Genomic DNA, 19,002 nt, shown 5'->3' with positions numbered 1-19,002 from the left:
GGACTGTTTGACTTCCCAAACAGTCGGGATTTAAAAGCTGGTCTCTATGCCTGCTCATATCCTGGGAGGACCTTAGATGGGGCTCTTTGTGTGATGTGACTAACTAACTAAAAATAGTAACCTCAGTGTACTCTTTAAATTGCTTTTCCATGAAGAATAACAAAACAGCTTTTTATTTCAAAGTATCAATGTTATGTTAAATCCCCATTATTTCTTTTAAAATGACCATTATTTGGTTGTTTTGTTACAAGCAGGGTGTTGCATTGTCTCTTGACCTCATTCACGTAGCGCAGGAAGGTGAAGCATTTGGCAATGAAAAGCAAGGAAAAAGTAGTTTGATATTTTTTGTTGATGCCATATTGTTCGTGTTAATTTACTTCTGTTTTAAACATGAAGAAGTTATTTCTTTGAGGAATCACAGAAATATGGTAATAGGAAGCTAGAACTTTGCAGTTGGTCTACTCAGTGTTTTTTCTGGTCTTGGTGGAGTGCTGTATCTGAGGTGTTGCTGTTTGGGAGCCCCCCTTGTTCTGGTGGAAAGATGAATTTCAGTTCTGAGCTTGGCTTTGTGGCTTCTGTTTGCTATAGGAACAGTGCTATATTGAAAAGCAGTAATCTGCCTCAAACAGTAATCTACCAACTAGTTCTGAATGTATGCTTTTCCTTTCCATGGGGCTCAGCTGGAAGCATGCCTTTCATCATTTCATGAAATAGTTACTTTTTCAAGGCATCAGATTCCTTGGTCACGCACATCCTTCCACTCCCCCCCATCCTGCATGCCCATCCACACATGTGCACGCACATGTTCTTCTTTTCTCTCGTGCAGCCTGAATGAGAAGAGCACTCTAATCTCCCAGAAATCAGGCTTACTATGTGACATAACCTTGTCACTATGGTAAAGTACTCCAAGTATCAAATATGCACCATGCTTGTAGGGGTGAGCTGGCAAAGAACAACTGTGTGCTGCTATGACAATTATTTTTTTTTGCTTGTTTTAAATGAAGGAGATCTCTCAGAGGTAGGATACCTCAAGTCCAAAGTTTCATGACATCCTTAATTGTCAATCACAACAGTATTGGCAGTCTCAATAGAAAACTTGCTTGCTATTCATCTTTGCTTGGGGATGGGAGGACAGCATTGCTAATGAGCATTTAGTAGATCTAGCTCTTACCAACTTCTACTGTTAGCAAAGAATTAGCTAGATCCAATCCCCTAAACTTTAAGTGATAAAGCTTAATGACTTGAAACTGATGTTGTATTTCACTCTGTCAGTGTTCTGGCACCTAAGCCTTCGCATCCAACTATAAGGATAGAAGTGCACTTTGTCTGATTATAGGAGGTTTTTCCTTCAGATGAATGCTAGACAGTACCAGGCTGATAAAAAACTAAGAGCTGGCACCATTAACCCAAGTTGTTCCAGTAGCAAAGGAGATACTGGGTGAAATCACCTAGGATGCAATCAGGCTTACTGCAGCTTAGGAGCCTGCCTGCAGTGGAGGAACTTCTTCACCTGATCTGGATCATGGTTATGCTGGGCCAAGTTTGCAGTGCAAACACCAGGCTGCAGCTGGGCAGTCCACAACCAGGAACCCAAGACAGCTGGTAGTAAAACTTCAAAGGAAGGACCATTCAACAAAAACATATCACTCTCTTGCTTTTTTTTTTTTTTTTCCAGTACTTTAATACAGCATTAAAATGCTAGAATACTACAAGAAAGCTGTATACTATCCAGCAAATAAGGCACATGTCGGAATGCCATTTTATGGACAATCCACAACAGAGGTTTTACAGTCTCTTTAGCAACACAGTCAATAGATGAGTAAGCTGTCATCTTGATTGGTGAAGCAGAACTGGTACCTCTGAGGCCTTTGTCCATAGGTTTTGTTTGTTTGTTTTAGCTGTACAAGTTTAATAACAATTACAGAAAAAGAAATTGTACAAATTGCCAACTGAATCTGACAAGGACAGCGGGTACAGCTAAACAAATGTAATAATCATTAGGTTAATTTTTTTAAAGCTGAAGAAATTCATAAGATACAGTGTTAGTTTTAGCACTAGTACACAACGCAGTGAGTGCTGTACTAAATAACCTTTTAAAGGAAACAAGAATCCAGTACAGGGTTGGGCAGACATCCCAGTTTAGCATGGTAAAATATCAAACTAAAAACCCAATCCTTCATAATATAATCAAACTACATGAAATGTAAAGTGTAAAAATGCTTCAAATACGTGCACATGCATAATCTATATTGCTATGAGTTCTAATTAAAATAAACATAAATTCCTACAATCATCTACTTCAATCCTTTTCTTATATCCTTTGATTGATATTATTGCTGTAGCCGATACTGCATAGCTGAGCTCACAGTTTGAAAAGAGTTGTGAAAGTCAAGTTGTCAAACAGTGTCCTAACCAACTCTCTTCCCCTCTGGTTATGGGAAAGAACCACCATTTGAAACCCAACACTTGTGCTTCGGAGTTTCTGAGAGCCAAGTCTCTACGGTGCTTTCAGCATCTTCTGTGTCTCTCACAAGGCCATAAAGTGACAGTATACTGTTATTTGCTCCTCACTTGCTCTATGTCTAGTGATAGCTTTTTCTAGCAATCCTTTCCCAAATACACATAAATAAACTGTATAAGCATTTTTATATAAGTCTAAGCACTTGAATAATACATTGGTTACTTAATACTGATATTTTCATCCAAGGATAACAAAAACAATATGGCTTAAAGAATTGCAAGGTTTTTGTCAGAATTATGTACCAACTTTCATATAATATTTTATGTAGACAATATTTCCTTCTTAATGTAGTTCTGTTGCATACTTTATACAGACAAAAGCATTGTAAAAAAAAAAAAGGTAAATTACTTCCATAAATATTTTCTTGAGGATACATCCTTAGTTCTGCAAAATACTTAAGAAAACTCTTACCTCTGTTAGTATCCTAGCTGAGAGGAAGGCCCTTCTGAAAGCTTCCAAATTGTAAAAACTTCCCCCCAAAAAACAAACAATACTTTTTTAAAAAGGCCCTCAAATATATACAAAAAAGTTACTGCAAAGAGTTTCCAGATAACAATTCAGTATTACAAGAAATATTTGTAACCATTCAAAAATTTTAACATCTAAAAAGGTTTCCAAAATACACACATAGTATTAAAAAAAAAAAATTGAAAGAAACTCTATGTCAAGTATAACTCAAGATAAATACACATCTGCAAGTAAAACTGTAAAATACTTCATACAGGGGTAAACATTTATATCAATCATCTATAGCTAGTAACTGCACACGATTGTCCCTTTGAAATTCATCCTAGAAAACACAAACCATCATCCCTATATCTAAGATCACAAACAGCCCTCTGAGCACTTAGCAATGTAGCAAACTGAACGGACAGCAGTGGTTTTGCAGGTAGGAAAGAGATTTGGGTTGAAGCCCAGTTGGGAGTGGAGTGATATCTTAAAGAATGATTTTTGTATGGGGATAGTTCCATCACATTTTAACATATGTTGGCAAAGGCAAGTGGAAAATGTATGTCAGTTCACTTAACTTGAAATGCACATGTTGGTGATTTATTGCATACTGTTCAGTGGACAACTCTTTGGGTCCATACTAGGAAAAAAAATATTCTACGTGACTGCAGGACAAAGAGAGCTAACTTATGAAATTTGACATCTCCAAAAGCTCTTAACTTAAATGTTTTAAGTAGTTTTATTTTTGGAATAACTGCTAGAGCATCACGGGTATGTAACCCATGTATAATCTAAATTTCATGTTATACAAAAACGTCTAATGTAGAGAATACTTCTTGGCATAAGGCTTCTCAGGCATACTTAACTTCACATTTTTAGTTTACAAACTAATTCCCATATAATGGGGAACTTCAAAATACACCTGTTTCCAGAAATAATATATACTCTTGTGTATTTGTCGGATTAAAAAGCAACATTTGGGCAAAAAGGCCTCAGCCATTGCTTGTGTGGCATCATTTTATGTCTGTGGTAGCAGCAGTAGAAACTGGCTAAAATGGGGTCATCCTTTAAAAACTACAGGGATTTTTTCTTCATCACGATTAAATGAAGTATTTGTAACAACTTCATTGGAGTTCAACATCAAGTTAAAGCAGCTAAAAACCTACACCACACCTTTCAAATCTCTGATACTTTTCTCCAGAGCAGTGCCAATGCCAAACACAAATTCCTTGTGAAATGTTCTGACCAACTGAGGAAACAAATTGTGTTTAGTGCTTGCTTTCTATAAAGAAACAATTGAATGCTTCAAAATCTCCACAAAAAGGGGAAAGGAAAAAAAAAAAAGCAGTATTGTGTGCTGCATGGATTGGTAGGCAACATCTGAGCTTAAAAATCTAGTTTGACGTATTTCTCTTGGGTACACCTCTAAGCAATACTCAATTTAAGAAGGCCTATATTGATTAAAAATGAAAACGCTTTTTACTGATGCTTGCTTCACTTCTGGTACGACTGTCTAAAAATGCCTTCAAGGATTACTAGCTGACATGTGCAGAGCTGGTTAAACAGAACATCAGAAAGCATTCAGAAAAATCTCAGGGGTAAAAACTCCTCTTTCCGGGGGGGGGGGGGAGTGAATTTTTAAGGTTTTTCTAATTTGGAATGAGTTAGTTAAATCCATGAATTACCTTTGAAGAAGGTGGGGTGCACAGAAAGCAAAATAAATCATTCTACATTTTTTTAATCAATCTCTTTCTTCTTTTTTGAACTAAAAATTCAGAAACTTCCCTTTTGTGCCATTAACAAAACACCAATGGTCATAAGCTACTGTATGTTATGCATGTGGACGTGTTTTTTTTCCAGCAACCCACAAACTATATACAGACAAGCACAGAGTAAATGCCCAGAGCTGAATGCTACAATCCTACAAGCAAAGCTCATGCAGGGAGGGACAGAAGAGTGCTCCCCTCTCATGTAGCTTGGCACTGCTGCTGGCCTTTAGGGAGATGAGGCTTCAGCCCTGTGCAGCCAGGACTGAAAACAAGGAGATGCCCCAACACAGCTGGGGGGAAGGCAGAGCTGAGCCACATGGTTGCATGGGAAGGATGGTTGTTGCTGCTCCCCAGGGATCTCCAGCCACTCTCCCCCCCACACCCCACTTTTGGCAGGGATGACAAGGCAAGCAGGCAGCTTCCAGCACTGGGGTGCCCAGGGTATCACATCCGCATCCCACACTGGGATGGACTTGCAGTCTCTGAATTAGGCAGAACCAACTACAGCAGTGTTGCTTCTTGCTTTTCCACATGTTTTGTTCTTTACCTGTTTTTCCCCAGCATAAGTGCAGGGGAAAATCTATTCTTCTCTTTATTTTAAATGTGCTAAATACTACTTAAAGACTTTTACGTCTGCTGCCTAAGAAAATATCAGTGATATAAATATTGAACTCTTTACAAGTATGCTCTTAAGAATTATTATTCTACACCTATAGCTATTAATTGTGTTAAAGTAGTTCACATGTATTTTTAGTACAACCTAAAAATCCGTAAGCTAAAGGCATTGCCATATAGTATTGAACCTGGATAAATAATTTTTTAATTGGGCACTGTCATGAACATAGCATGTAATGGTATCTTTTAGTTGGCCTTTGTTCAGAACCTGGCTGTGTGCTGTATGCTGATGTAGCTGCATCAAGGGATGTGTTATTTTACTGATCTAGTGGTTATTGCAAGATGGGAATTATTCAACACAGAAAAAAAGGATGATAGCAACATCTTCGTTTCAGGGAGAAAATAAAATAACATTTTCTCTTATCTTCATTTAAGGGGGTTTCTCTACATGTCCTTTAGCTGGATGTGAAGCATCAAGGTGTTTTGTTATGTACTATTAAGTACTGAAGAGTAAAAAATAAATCTGGTTTAGTATGTGGCTCTTCCAAAATTACTTGTGCTTGAAACAAAATATCGATGTTAATTGCTAGAGGTCAAGCTTTGAAAAACCTACCCCTAGATCTGCCCGTGTATTTTCTTATATGTATGGGCAGATTAGTATTTTTGTATAGAGAGTTTGTCTCTAAGGTAATTTCTGAGTCTGTGCAAAAGAATGTGTTTCTATGCAATAATGCTAAAACTGCATCTATTCACTGAGGTAACTATACTGCTATTAGTGTTAACTTTCTATAATATTTTCAGCTACTTTAGTTGATGGAATTGCTGGTTGGACAAAACTAGTTTTGAAGTCATTAATTTAGTTAATACTGGTTTAGCACTACATAGCATTTTTCATCCAGTGATGTCAAACACTTACAGATACTAAGTGAACCTCACAACTCTCCTGTGAGGTAGGTATACTAAAGTATTATTATCCTCATTTTGCGGCTGGGGAAACTGAGGTCCAGAACGATCTTATGACTTGCCCAAAATCAGGGAGCTTATGGAAGAACTGTGGTCAGAAGCTGGGAGTCCCAATGTTTACTCATTGCGTCTGCCAGTAGGTTGGGTCATTTGGGCTACTCATAAATAATAACATTTGCAAGATATGTACATGACCACCTGAACAAGCAGGAACAAACTTGCCCTGCTTATAGCAAAGCAAGAAAATGGCAGAAGTTGTACCCTAGAGCAAACTTGTGAAGAGCTTCACATTTCCTGTACAAATGCTAAGTTTTCAATTAGCTTTACAAAAGAGCTTGACTGTACATCCTGTTATCGACTGGCATAAACCCTCTGCTGTCTTAATGTTATGGAATTAATCCTCAAAATATATTTAATTCCTATCAAATTATTTAGAGGATTTAAAGTATTTCCACTAAGTATCATTCACATAAATTGATCTCTCTAAAGGAAAGTTCAGAAAAATAGAAATTGTTGATTAAAAAAAAAAACCAAACATCATCCCTGTAAGTGTTTTAGTGAATGCTGCAAGTGAATTGCTTATTGTGTCCTTTTGCCAATGTACTCTTACGTAGATGTAAAAACAAGATACTGTCTCGAGGTACTTTCAGTTCATGATATTTCCAGTCCCTGATGAGATACTTCTTTGCAGCAGGATGACCCTGCACAAAGTTCTCCCTGAAAGGGACAATGAAATATAATTCCTATATCTCTCCTCAGGTACGTAGGTGCTTCAGGAAGACAAAGAGGGAAAGTTAAGGAGTGTTCTCCATGCCTCAAAACACCCCTATGGCTAACTAGTTTTATAACAAATTTGTACAGTAGAAAACAGGACATAAAAGTATTTCCAGAAAGTGGCTTTAAAACTATTATAAGTTTGGCTAATCTTTCAATTAAGAGCTTTGAGGACAGCTTGAAGTATTCTTATCCCCCCTTATTCACAGTAAATTTAGTGTCCTTGTGGCCTAATAAGCAACCCATACACATACAGGGACCGTTTCAGTGGGATTATATGACAAGAGAAGGATCTGTTAGTTGCACAAGCAAGCCAATTTTGTCTCCTCCAAAAACCTCTTGGAATACTTCCTGATGCTCTGGGTCCCATTATGGCATTCCCTTTCTACCCAACCCACAACCTCAAACAATTGTTCACTTTTTTTTGCCAGATTCTGCAAAAATGATTTTGCCTAAGCCCTGCGCATGCGATGGTGACAAATAGAAAAGGTCCAAGAAATCAGCAGCACATAATTCTCAGACCTTCTAAAGCTGGGAAAACATTTTTCCTTCTTTTATGTTGTGGCTTGTTTCATCTTCCTTTGTCTTGTCATATAATAGGAATAACGTTCATGTTGTGGGCGAGTGCTTGCAATTAGTGGCCCCACAGTTATTTAACCTCTGCAAAAGCCATACATATATGTTCCTTGTGAATGTTATACCTTGCCTATTGAATAGTACTTCATTTCACCTGGCCATGATATAGGATCTGTGTAAACAATCAGCAGAACCTGCAACCGTGGTTCTGTTGGGAACACTATCAGTAACGCTTTATATATGTGTGTGTACATATACATATACATTGACATATATATATGTATGTATACAAATCATAGTCCTGTAAATACCTGTTGCATGTGTGCACATGCACAGGAGAAATGTTACATTCTATTAATGGTAAGGCATATTATTAGATAGGCAATATTGGCAATTATTTTAGCTTTTATCTTGATTTGTTGTGTTGCTGTTGATCGCATGCTGCCAGAGGATCTTCAAGGATGATGGGGATGGGAAGAGGCCACTTTGAAGGTTTATTGCACACGGCGGCAGTAGTAGCCCAAAACTTTGCACTTCTCACACAGATGCTGGGGGTGTTCTTTGCTTTGATCTGAAACATCCAAGCCATCCGGCTTTTCAAGGGGTCTCTGCAGTGAAGGAAAGGAAATAAGATTAGATCCGAAGTTTTGTCACTGTTACTGTTTATTATGAAGCCAACTTTTATGCTTAACTGAGCTTTTTGCTAGTAATTGTAAAGCTACTATATTTCTTCCCTGAAAGGATGAAATATTTTTTCAGCTCTGTATTGGTTCAGAGTTGCCTCATGGTTTAGTGTCATTCTTCACAAAGGTGATGGTAATTTGTCCTTTGTTGAGGACAAATTACTAAAAGAATGAATTGGGGTCTGTATTTATAAAAGCAGTAACACAGAAGAGTTTATTCTCTTGGCTCCAATAACTGAGATGTCCCAAATGCATTGACTCCTCAAGCATGGGAATCACATTACCCAGTAGCGCCATCAGGGGTTACCAACGTTGGGATTAGCTGCTACATGAAAACTTAACCATGCACAGATATAACTAAATGAGGTTTTCCCAATACTTAGTCTCATATTTCTGAGGCTGAGATGTTTGAAGTAGAGCAGCTGCAAAGCTATTAATTAATCAAAAAAAACCCAAGCCCCGACACCAAAAACTCACCAAAACCCAACCCCAAACCAATTTCCCAACACAACCCTTTTCCCCGAATGCGAGTAATACATTGAATATGTATTTTTAATAATATTTGTTAAATCACAGTTTTGGGGGGTATAATTGGCTAAACAAGGGAATGAAACTGCTTTGCTTTTAGTAGATCTTTAATTTTTGATAACATGTAAAGGGTTTTCACAATCATTCTGAAAATAAAATATTCAAATACTGCAGTAAGGTTAAGTGTTTGGGAAGTCTAATAGGTAGAGAGGTGATAGAGATGTGAGGTAGAGCATCAGGAAGTGCCGCATTTGTTTGAAAAAGAAAACAAAAAAGAACAAAAAAATTCAGTAACCTATAGTTCTTTTTTTTTTTTGTGAAATATGCTTAAAAGACTACTGCATTGCACAGTGCCTGTCCATGAAGATAGCGGTTGTTCTGTGGGACTGTGTTAGAGGCAGCAAGTGGTGTACAATCTGAAAACAAGCAATAAGCTTCTCACTGATACCACAGTGATAGCAGACTCTTGCTTATTTCTCCAAAATACGATTCCTGTAGCAGGGAGTGGATAAATAAATTGCAAAGTTATGGCCATGTTTTCTTCACGCCTTTCCTAAATACTAAAGACTTTCCTTTATCTGTAAAATCTTAAAGTACATCTGATCACCTATGTTTTTATTTCTAAGTTCTTCATTCCAAAGCCATCCACTTTAGAGCCTGTGGACAGGAAGAATAGAGACATTCAAAGCTTTTTCATTTGACTATGTAACACTGCAAGAACACCTTATAATTCAGAGAATACAGGGGTTTCTCAGCTTACTGAATAGCTAAAATGAGACAAAACACATTCTATTATCCTGAACAAGAGATGCTTTCAAATTCTTGCTTGTTTGTATTGGGTTATAAGTGCAACATTTCTTATACTGCAAAGCTAGTAAAGACAATATATGGGAATAATTCAGTGGTGATTGCCAATGGTTTGCTACTTGTTCAATGTTCTTGCCCATGATGTTGTCCCAGGCTACCTCTGTCTTTGAGTTTAATTTACAATTTAATTGCAAATAAAATTCCCTGTATCAAGCAGAGGATAAGGAAGGTAGATGGACCCCTCATTTGCTGTAAATCTTTTAGCCTCCCCCTGCAACCTCACTGAGCTTTGAATAACCCGTTGGAAGTCAGGATGTTAGGACTTATGATCAGAACCAGCAAACCCATTTCTAGGCTTGCAACCCAACCACTGTTGAAGGCAGTGCTTCTGCCACAATACAGACAAGTTTAATAAACTGATCTGGTCAGAAAAACTGCCCATTTGCCTTTTCTACCACTTCTTTAACCAGCATATGTCCACAAATATTCTTTAAGAACTTGTGTTTCATAAATGTAATAAAAGATGGTGCTCAGGTTCAGGTGTCCCAGGAATTAATTTATGCTCCCCTATGGAGGATTTGAGAATTCTGTAATGCTACACTTAAAACAGGCTATTCTACTCAGCTCTGATTGCTTGTACTGCTAGCTGTGCTCTGATTAAAGAGAAAAACTACAGCAGTTATCATGTTTATTGATATAAGCCAGATTATTATTTTTTTTTTTTTAATATGCAAGGCCCTGGGAATCATTTTTCCTGGAAATAGTGCAAAGGACATTAGGAATGCCTTGAAGCGCCAAAAGTTTTTTGGATGGTTTTCAGAAACAATAGCTCTCCATGGTTTGCTTTCCCCCTGTGTTGATTGAGCTCAGCTTTTTGGCCTGAGAAGCATTTTGATTTCAGAAATGTTATTGTTACCAGTGTATTACGACACAGAGGATGGGGAGAGAGGGGTTACAAATGCAGGAAAGCAGGTTGCCAAGGGCCAGCTGGAAGGAGTGGAGCTGAGCAGAGCCCAGGATACATTTCTGGTGAGGCAGTGGAGGGCTGAGGCTTCATAGCTGGTAGTGTGCTTGCATCCCAAAAACACGTCAATCCAGCTTTTGCATAAAATGAAGATCATGGCATCTCCATTTGCTGTTTTCTCTTTATGGGTTTCTTGTAAGACAACCCTGTCCCCTCACCTCTAAACACCCTGAGAGGTAACTGTTCTTGTCAGGTTGCTCTCTGTAAGTTACTAATTGTGGAGGACATTAAAGTACTAACCTTATACCCTTGCAACCTTTCTTACACCCTGCTAAAAGGGGAGACCTTTAGACAACCGAAGAGCTGTGTGTCCATCAGGTTGGACTTCCTCTGTGCAGGCTGACCTCTGACAATTCTTGCCGGCTTTGGTGTGGTAGAAGCAGAGGGGAAGGAGAAAATGCCAATGCAAGAGGGGTGCATAGGACTGGGCAGCTGCAAACTGTGTGCTAGATTTGGGCATTGCCTGAATTATGCAGAATATCTGAATAGCCAAGGAAGCTGTAGGAGTTCTGTGCTGCTGCTGAGAGGCTAGTAGCATGAAAACTCAGCCACATGGTTAGTGAGGGTGAGGAGAAGGGGACAGGCTATTTGGCTGTAAAAATAATTCCTTTCCTTAGCAAGAGATGAAATGGAGCTTGTAAAACAAAAACCCCTGCTATGTTTCTCTGGGAAAGGTATGCTTTTCTCTGTTTAACAGAGATTTTAAATTTAATACTTCAGTTTTCGTTGTCTTTTTAAAATGCAAGCATCCGGGATTTGGCAGTCTGTATTTTCAATAAAAACTACAGGCATGGGCACTCTTACATTCTTCTTTTTTGTCTGTCTGTCTTTAATTTTCTCCTGGTAGTTTCTGGGTGGAAGTAATCTTGTGCAGCCCACTAGGAAGCATTTGGTGGTAGTGACTAAAGCTGTTGCCTCAGGGGAATGAAGCTGAAAGAAATTTAAATCTATATAGTAATTCTCGTCATTCAAATTAACTTTTGATTGTGAACTATTGCTGTCCCAGTCTATATGTATTGAATGAACTCTGCATTCCCTGCACGTCAGTTGAAACCCTCAAACCCTCAAAACGAAAAGCTCAACCTTATGAAGTGTTAGGTGTCAGAAAACATCACTAAGCCATCCTTGAGGAAAATTGCCTCCATTAAGAAGCAGAATGGAACAATGTGGCTTCTTATGTTTGTATTTAGAAGATTGATTTTTTTAAAAAATTTTTTTTATTTTCCTGAAGAATGGAAACGTTTGATTACACCACTGATGGGTAAAGGATCATATCAAAAATTCACATGCAAAACCCCACTTCTACATAATTTTCTGGACTCGTTACCTCAAGTTCTAATGAAGCAAATGAGATGATTAAATGAGAGATTAGATATGTGAACAGAAATGGATTCTACAGCTATAGCTTGCAGGATAATCATTAGGTTAACAGTCTTAAGAAGCCATAGATAGTTATGTTTCCCTCAAGATACAAATGCTATTGTGAATTAGTAAATTTTTAGTCTGATAAAAGTTATGCACTAGGGAAAAAAGATGAAATGCAATGTACATTCTTGAGCAGTAGACCCTCTGTGTTCTGTCTGTGGGGAACAAGAACATTAATGAGGCCCTCAGTTCTTGCTTGTGGGTCTAAGAGGCAGTGATAAGAAGGCTGCAGATCAGAGGCATGATGCTCAGAGAGAGCAAGCAGCCTCTGGGTCAGGCCAGCTAAGAATGAATGGTAACTATATGAGCTAAATGGTGTAAGTCTCTTTTTAGACCTCAGAGAAGCAGAAGTCTGGGGTGATCTGTATTCCCACTGCTGGAGCACAGAAGTACAGACATGCTAGGGAGGGTTTATTAACTCTAAAGAGTTAAAAGGTTGTAATTGTAGGCCTGAAACTGTTGAAAAGCATACTGGGCTTGAGTGGTCAGACCCATCCATCCTCATACAGAGATGGCTCTGGATGCACCAGTGTATGGAAATTGTGATGAGACAACTGCATTGCCCATGGAAGTAATAGCTTGGATATTACGAAGAATGTATTTACATACCAAATTATTTCCAGTCCAACAGTAAATTCCTGACAGCTGGGAGAAAATAGTGTCCAAGAGGACAAGTCAGTCACCAGATGGCTAGCTCTGCACCAGTGCAACAGCTGTCATCAGAAACAGCACTTGAGTTACCCACAAAGTCAGAGAAGCCTTGATAAGAGTCCAGCCAGGAAGCAACCACAGGCACGGATATTGCTGCTATAGCAGGCAGGGGAAGAAGATGAGAATTCAAAGCTTGGCATCTGGGCTGTTACGGTGTGCCAAGAATGCTGGTGAATGGCTACAAGAACTGGCTCCTTGCTGGAGCATGGTAAGAAGGAGCATAAACAACTACAAAATCCAAATTCCTTGGAAGAATAAAAGGTAGGGTTAAGTCCAGTCTGAGATCTCTGATTATGTTTAGAGTAGCTAAAGTAACTACTTTAGTACTAGTAGACATGGAGCAGCTTTGTCAGGGTAGTTCTTTGGTCTCTTACTCCTCAATAAAGCTTGAGCTCAACAGGCCCCCAATTTTTGCCCCATGTCCTGTGAATTCCTGTAAGCAGTTCCACGGGGAGGTTTACCACTTGAGGGACATGGTGGAAACACAGAAGGAGGAACACAGTGGCACAATTTAGTCATGAAAACAAAAATGCACACAGAGCTTCTTTGGGATAAGGAGCAGTTCTACAGCTCTGATGCAAGAGCCACCTCATTCCATGCTCCATGGATGAGGTGGGGAATGAATGGCAGCAGCCCTGTTATCAGGCTCTTTTGTTACTCCTTGCAATACATTCTCTACCACCTCTCTTAGACGCAGAGATTTAGAGCTGTATTTATAGAGCACTCTGAAGTATATACACAGCTGTAAAATTGCTGAGAAGACTTTTCCTGCCCCAGAGAGATTAAAAGCTCATTCTCACAAACAGGGTACGTGGAATAAGAGCACAGGGCTGAATTGAGACATTCCTTGTGGGGAATTGGCACGGCATCATTTCCTGAAGTGAAAAGAGCCTCCAGGAACAAAGAGCAGGTGGCAGGGAAGTGTGGCTGCTCTCCCCTCCAGGGACCCACTAACGAAAGGTATGCATAGGAAATCAAGATTTGAGCGTAGCTGCACAAGCCATTCACAGACCCAGCATATGTGCTTCAATGGCTACCCCAGAGCTACCCAGAGTGCAGACAATTATCTTCAGTACTCTGATATTATTGCCTGAGCCACTTACATGAGAGTATTCAGGCAAGAGCCACCCTTTGTGAGAGAATGTGGACAAACCCTGCAGGACTGAAAAGTCCACAGACTGAGGAAAGCAATTGGGGAAGATGAAATAGAGATGGAGTTGAGGACCAGAGAAAAGGGCAAGCCTGGCAACTGAGAACAAGCCCATAGTTCACTGCAATGAGTATCAAGCAATCCTGAAATAAGGATTTACATTTTTTTCCTCCTAAAATGGACAAAAGCATCCTAATCCCCAATATTCAGGGTGACACAGCAAGGCTTAGTGGCCCATGTGGTTATAACTCAGCTATCGAATAGACTCTACAGAGGTAGATCTATTTGGTGAGAAACTAGGGGAATATAGAGATACTCACTTGGCCATACCAAGGATGGGAAAGTACCCTTGGAGGTGGTTGCTGGGTCTTGTCTATATCCACACATTCCTGTGTCCTCTACTGCCTAGGGTCAGATGTGGATCAGGGAAGGCTGATCTGATCTGGTGTGAATTTTCATGCTGTATATACTATTGTGAATGTAGACTTCTTTATAATATACCCTTGCCAGGGAAATCTGGCATCTGAATGGTTTTAAACATGGTCAGAGTTGTTTGCAGCTACATAGGTTTTGTAATTTTGCGAGTTCTTGTAACTTGACGTAAGGACAGTTAATGTTGAGAAACAACAGTGATTTTCATCTGCTGATAAAATGACCATTAATTTTTCTTAAATAATGTTCAAAATACCTTTTTATCTGTTAGTCACAATGATATATTTACTAAATGGTAGGGCAAAGAGAAAGAAAAGGAGATGATGAATTCCAACACATTGCAGAGAAGACATATTGACAAGATTGTTTGGAAGTAGAAATAATTTATTTCACTAGAGGTAAATACTGTCTGAGCTTGAATGGAGGTCAGACATCTTCTGTCTGGCCAGTTCATCTGGGTTTTGTTAAAGTGGGGGGAAAAATATGATCATAGTGCAAGTAACCATAAAAGGATTATATCACATAGTGTAGTGATTTGTACTGAAAGACACTACAAAACAGCAACATCCATTTCTTTTTCTTGAATGGGATTAAAATGGCACAAGAGAAACATGGCTTCTATGGAGAGGCAGCATCTTTTCTTAGATAAGTTATTTAAGCTGATAAAAACTGGCTAATGGAAGATTCAGATTAGACTGAAAATACTCTCATACCATATAATAACGGTGGAAGGAGCATGTAATTAGCTGAGGACATCCATTAATGCACTGAAGGTGGGGGAAGTGATTGCTAAAATCTTCTAGAAGTACATTGAAACTCAAACATGAATAAGGACTCTCCTATGGTAGGTGCAAAGTAATTCAAGTTATCAAAATCTAAAGAATAAATAGGAAATATATGCAGAAAATGTTAAGGTGGTGTAGCAGTGCTAATTTAAAACAATCTTACGTGAACAATAAGTTTTTTTTGTGCTTTAACTCTCAAATTACAAATACTGCACTTATTTAATTAAATATCTTTCACTGTAGATTAACAAAATATTATCATTGGTGTAAAAGTACTGGTGACTGGGTACAGCACATTTTTCAAAATGGTGCAGAATAACACCACACGGATAGATCTGACAAATGTTTACAGAGAGTCTGGTGCGGAGCTGGATGCTTGGACAAAAAACATGCATGGGTTAGCAAACACTAGGCTCTGTCAAGAAGCAGTGCTGACCTCATGCAGCCTGCCAGCTCTCATTTGCTGCTGGCTCTGTGCATAAACTGATAACGTTTTCTTTACTGTCTGGCTATTGCTGGTATGTTTAATCAAAAGCAGCACAGGGCACCTCTGGAAGAATGAAAAAGACTAGGATGAATCCCTATACTAACACTGAGAAATAGAAGCAGATGGATATGAGGCAGTGACAATAGGATGTAAAGTCTTTTAGCTCAAGGTTGTTAAGTTCAGATTTTGGGAAAGACCATTAGCAACTGGATGCAAGTTATTTATATCTGGAAGCCCAGCTGAGATGCATTCTTGTCTTGAAGATCTCGAATAGCTGCAATACATAGTAGTGGGACATGAACACCTGGATAGATAAGAAAAACAAAGCTTTTCCATGTCCTGAGTTATGGTGTCTTTAAGGAATGGCATGGAAACACAGCGATTGCGGTCAGTTGTGGAAACTTGCACTGCACATGCTGCAATTATTACCTGGAAAACACAATGTATATGGCTCCAAGGTAAGCACAGCTTATGGAAGCACTGTAGACCACAGTGCTTCCTCAGTATTTCTTTGACTTTAGTACTACTAGATTAGACTCTTTTAACCCTGCCACAAGGGGCAACTCTGCCAAAGAAACTACTTTCAAACCTTCTTTACTACAAAATATACATACCCCCAGGTGATAATTCTTCTTGTGTAATATGGATTGGGATACCTCAAGAGATTTCTTGTGACCCTTTGAACAGTACCATAAATGATGGAAAGAATTTAGAAGAACAAGGTAAATATTTATAGATTTGTGTTATAAATTAATGGTCTTGCAATTTCTCTCACCCTCAAGACCATACTTCCATGCATGTGATAAATGACTTCATTGCTCTGCCTGGATTTTGGTGCAGTTGTCTGCACAAGCTGTATAAACAGAGGCAAGGAACCAGAGATCTTGGAAGCTTTGAGACTGTCTCATATAAGTTAGTGAAAGAAAATTGCTTAGCTTTCCTTCCATATATATGCTTCCACAGAAAAAGGGGTCCTTGCTTTTTTTCACTTGCAATGTAGTCTCTAGTCACACTTTTGTCAGGGAAATTAGACTTCAGTTTCTAAAGATGACCTCTTGTTTTCTGGTTTGGCATGAGTGGCATTAGCCCAGACAAAGGCGAATGGTTCACATCTCAACTGGCCAACAGAAATGCAGATATTCACTGGATCAACCAGGGAATTGTACAAGTTCATTGTGAAGTAGGAAAACTCCCATGATAGAAAGAAGGGATGATCATCTTTTGGTGAAGTATATGAATTTTAAACTAAGGCTTCTGCCACAAGTGTGACAGGCTTCAAATGCTACATTTTAACTGTAATTCACACTGCTTCAAGGTACTAGCAAGTGTAAGTCAATATTTTGGCTGCATATTGGAATGCAGTGTTGCTGTAGAGACTAAGCCACATCTTGCCCTTAGAATTCAGTGAATATGCACATGTCTGCAAAAGGAAGAAATGCAGCTGATTTGATGTTCCTGTGTGGGATAAAGCTTAATAAACTTATTTTTATCTCTTCTTCTTGCTTGCTGCAATGAATTTCAATATTCCTCTGTCTTTTCATCATAGTAAAGTCACAGTATCTGCTTTTTTTTTTTCTCCTGATACCCTTCTCCAAAATACTAGTAACTGGTATGAGTGTTCCTTATGAGCCCATGCAAAGAGCTTTTTATGGGAATTTTGGAAGTACTTAAGTAACTAATGAGACTCCTAAGGCTCCTGATGGAATTCCTTTGCACCTATTGCAAGTACATCTAAATGATCTGTCTATGGTTTGAGCAGTCTCTCTGAGTGTGCAGGAGGTAATTTGACCCATGCAGAGCTCTATTACTGAGATTTAGCTAGGATGAATTACACCTGAGGTAAATCACACCTTCTAAACTCTTTAAAATTAATTCTCACCTTTTCCTCCATAACACTTTTCTGCAATATCCCTCAAATTTTTCCTTGATGGGCAAATTTATTTTTTCATGGGGTTGTCAAAGTCAAAAGTGACTCTGTTTTGAAAAAGTCTTTGAAAAAGAAAAATCAGCTTTGACAGCCAGTCTTGTAAGCCTGGTTTGTTGGGGAAACAAGGGGTATGAACTCATGCAGTTGGTCTGTCTGCCTCCCACCAAGGACTGCTAAATTGGTTGACTGCTTGTGACTGATTGTGGTGTGATACAAGGGGAAACTGACAGTCGGTTTTCCTATTGTGAGCTGGAAATGCAGGAAATCACCTCAAGAGAGAGAGGAAACTGCAATCTGCAGTGAGCTGGAAAGAAGGCTGTGTGTACTGTGTGGGTTATAGCTGACAGGATAGCAGACAGAGCTTTCCCAGCAGAGCTACTTCTTAGATTTGGCCCTTTCAGCTTAATAAAAGGCCTTCTCTTGACATTCTTTGCTTGAGCATCACTTAGTATTATGTAAACTTAGAAACCTTTCTTTAACTACGCTGTCTTGCTTTACTGTCATTAACCAAAGAATTCTGTAGGCAGGAGTCACCTCAGTATTGTTCTCTTTTATCGGTAATCTTTATAAATAGATGTGATCCCTTGACCAAATCCAGTCTTTTTTCACCTGTTGAAAAAAGTAGTACACATGGGAAATAGTTCCACTGACACCAGTGGAACAAAACGTTAAATTAGCGTAAGCCTGAAGTGAGTCAGAAGAACTAGGAGGCTCATTGCTAACTGCTGAACTTGGTTTACACCGTATTTGTTTATAAGGCCCCATAGCCTGTTTTTATAACAAAGGCATGTAAGGATTTTGTTTTGGAGGCATTTTTTCTCAAGGATAGAACACTTGAATTTTGCAACTCTGACACCAGTCCAGACTTCAAGGGCTGAAAATAGCAGCTCATGTGGGAAACAAGATTTTGTGACATGTTGTAGTCTGTGTCAAGTCCTGTTTAAGTCTTACCCATGCTTTACAGAGTTAAAAGCATTCCTAGTTTCAAGTCTGTATGCCAGCAGGTACGCGTTTCTCCTACCTGTTTGTGAGGATAAACATTAATGTGGCACTTGATACATTCTTGTCCCATGTTAGCCCAGGAGTTTCCACTCATCCATTTTCTCTTGCATTTGGGGCACTTATATTCACCGAAGCAGCGTTTCTTGCCCTGGTATGGTGTCAGGCCTTCTCCTTTTGGACGAGCCTGCAAAACAAAGGGAAGAAGCAGTGAATGATCAGTGAATCTCCCAGGGTGTGGGAGAGTAGTAGTAAAGTAAGTAGGGTTTAAATTAATTGTGAAGATTTGGGCAAAATATATTGGTTGCAGACATGAAGGTCATATCCCCTTAATGGAGAGTCTGTATGTTGAAGTTAGTGTTTGAGTTCTGCAAGT

At 39.0% G+C, this 19,002-nt stretch overlaps 2 protein-coding genes across 2 annotated transcripts in view; one reads left to right on the top strand and one right to left on the bottom strand.

Annotated features, from left to right (window-relative positions):
- ANXA11 (annexin A11) overlaps positions 1–19,002 on the top strand; it is a 192,673-nt gene that overhangs the window by 10,527 nt on the left and 163,144 nt on the right. The window lies entirely within an intron of this gene.
- ZCCHC24 (zinc finger CCHC-type containing 24) overlaps positions 1,656–19,002 on the bottom strand; it is a 116,573-nt gene continuing 99,226 nt past the window's right edge. Inside the window, exons 3-4 of the mRNA XM_061450456.1 lie at positions 18,649–18,813; positions 1,656–8,276 (exon numbers count right to left, since the gene is read on the bottom strand). Of these exons, the coding sequence (XP_061306440.1) occupies positions 8,163–8,276; positions 18,649–18,813 (279 nt within the window). The 3' untranslated portion in view covers positions 1,656–8,162. The remainder of the gene's footprint in view (positions 8,277–18,648; positions 18,814–19,002) is intronic.

Source organism: Pezoporus flaviventris, unplaced genomic scaffold (genome assembly GCF_033815535.1).
Source record: "Pezoporus flaviventris isolate CSIRO_AGI_PZ_B2104156 unplaced genomic scaffold, CSIRO_AGI_Pfla_v1 ptg000001l, whole genome shotgun sequence".
Classification (NCBI taxonomy): domain Eukaryota; kingdom Metazoa; phylum Chordata; class Aves; order Psittaciformes; family Psittacidae; genus Pezoporus; species Pezoporus flaviventris.
This window is presented reverse-complemented; position numbering and strand designations above follow the sequence as displayed.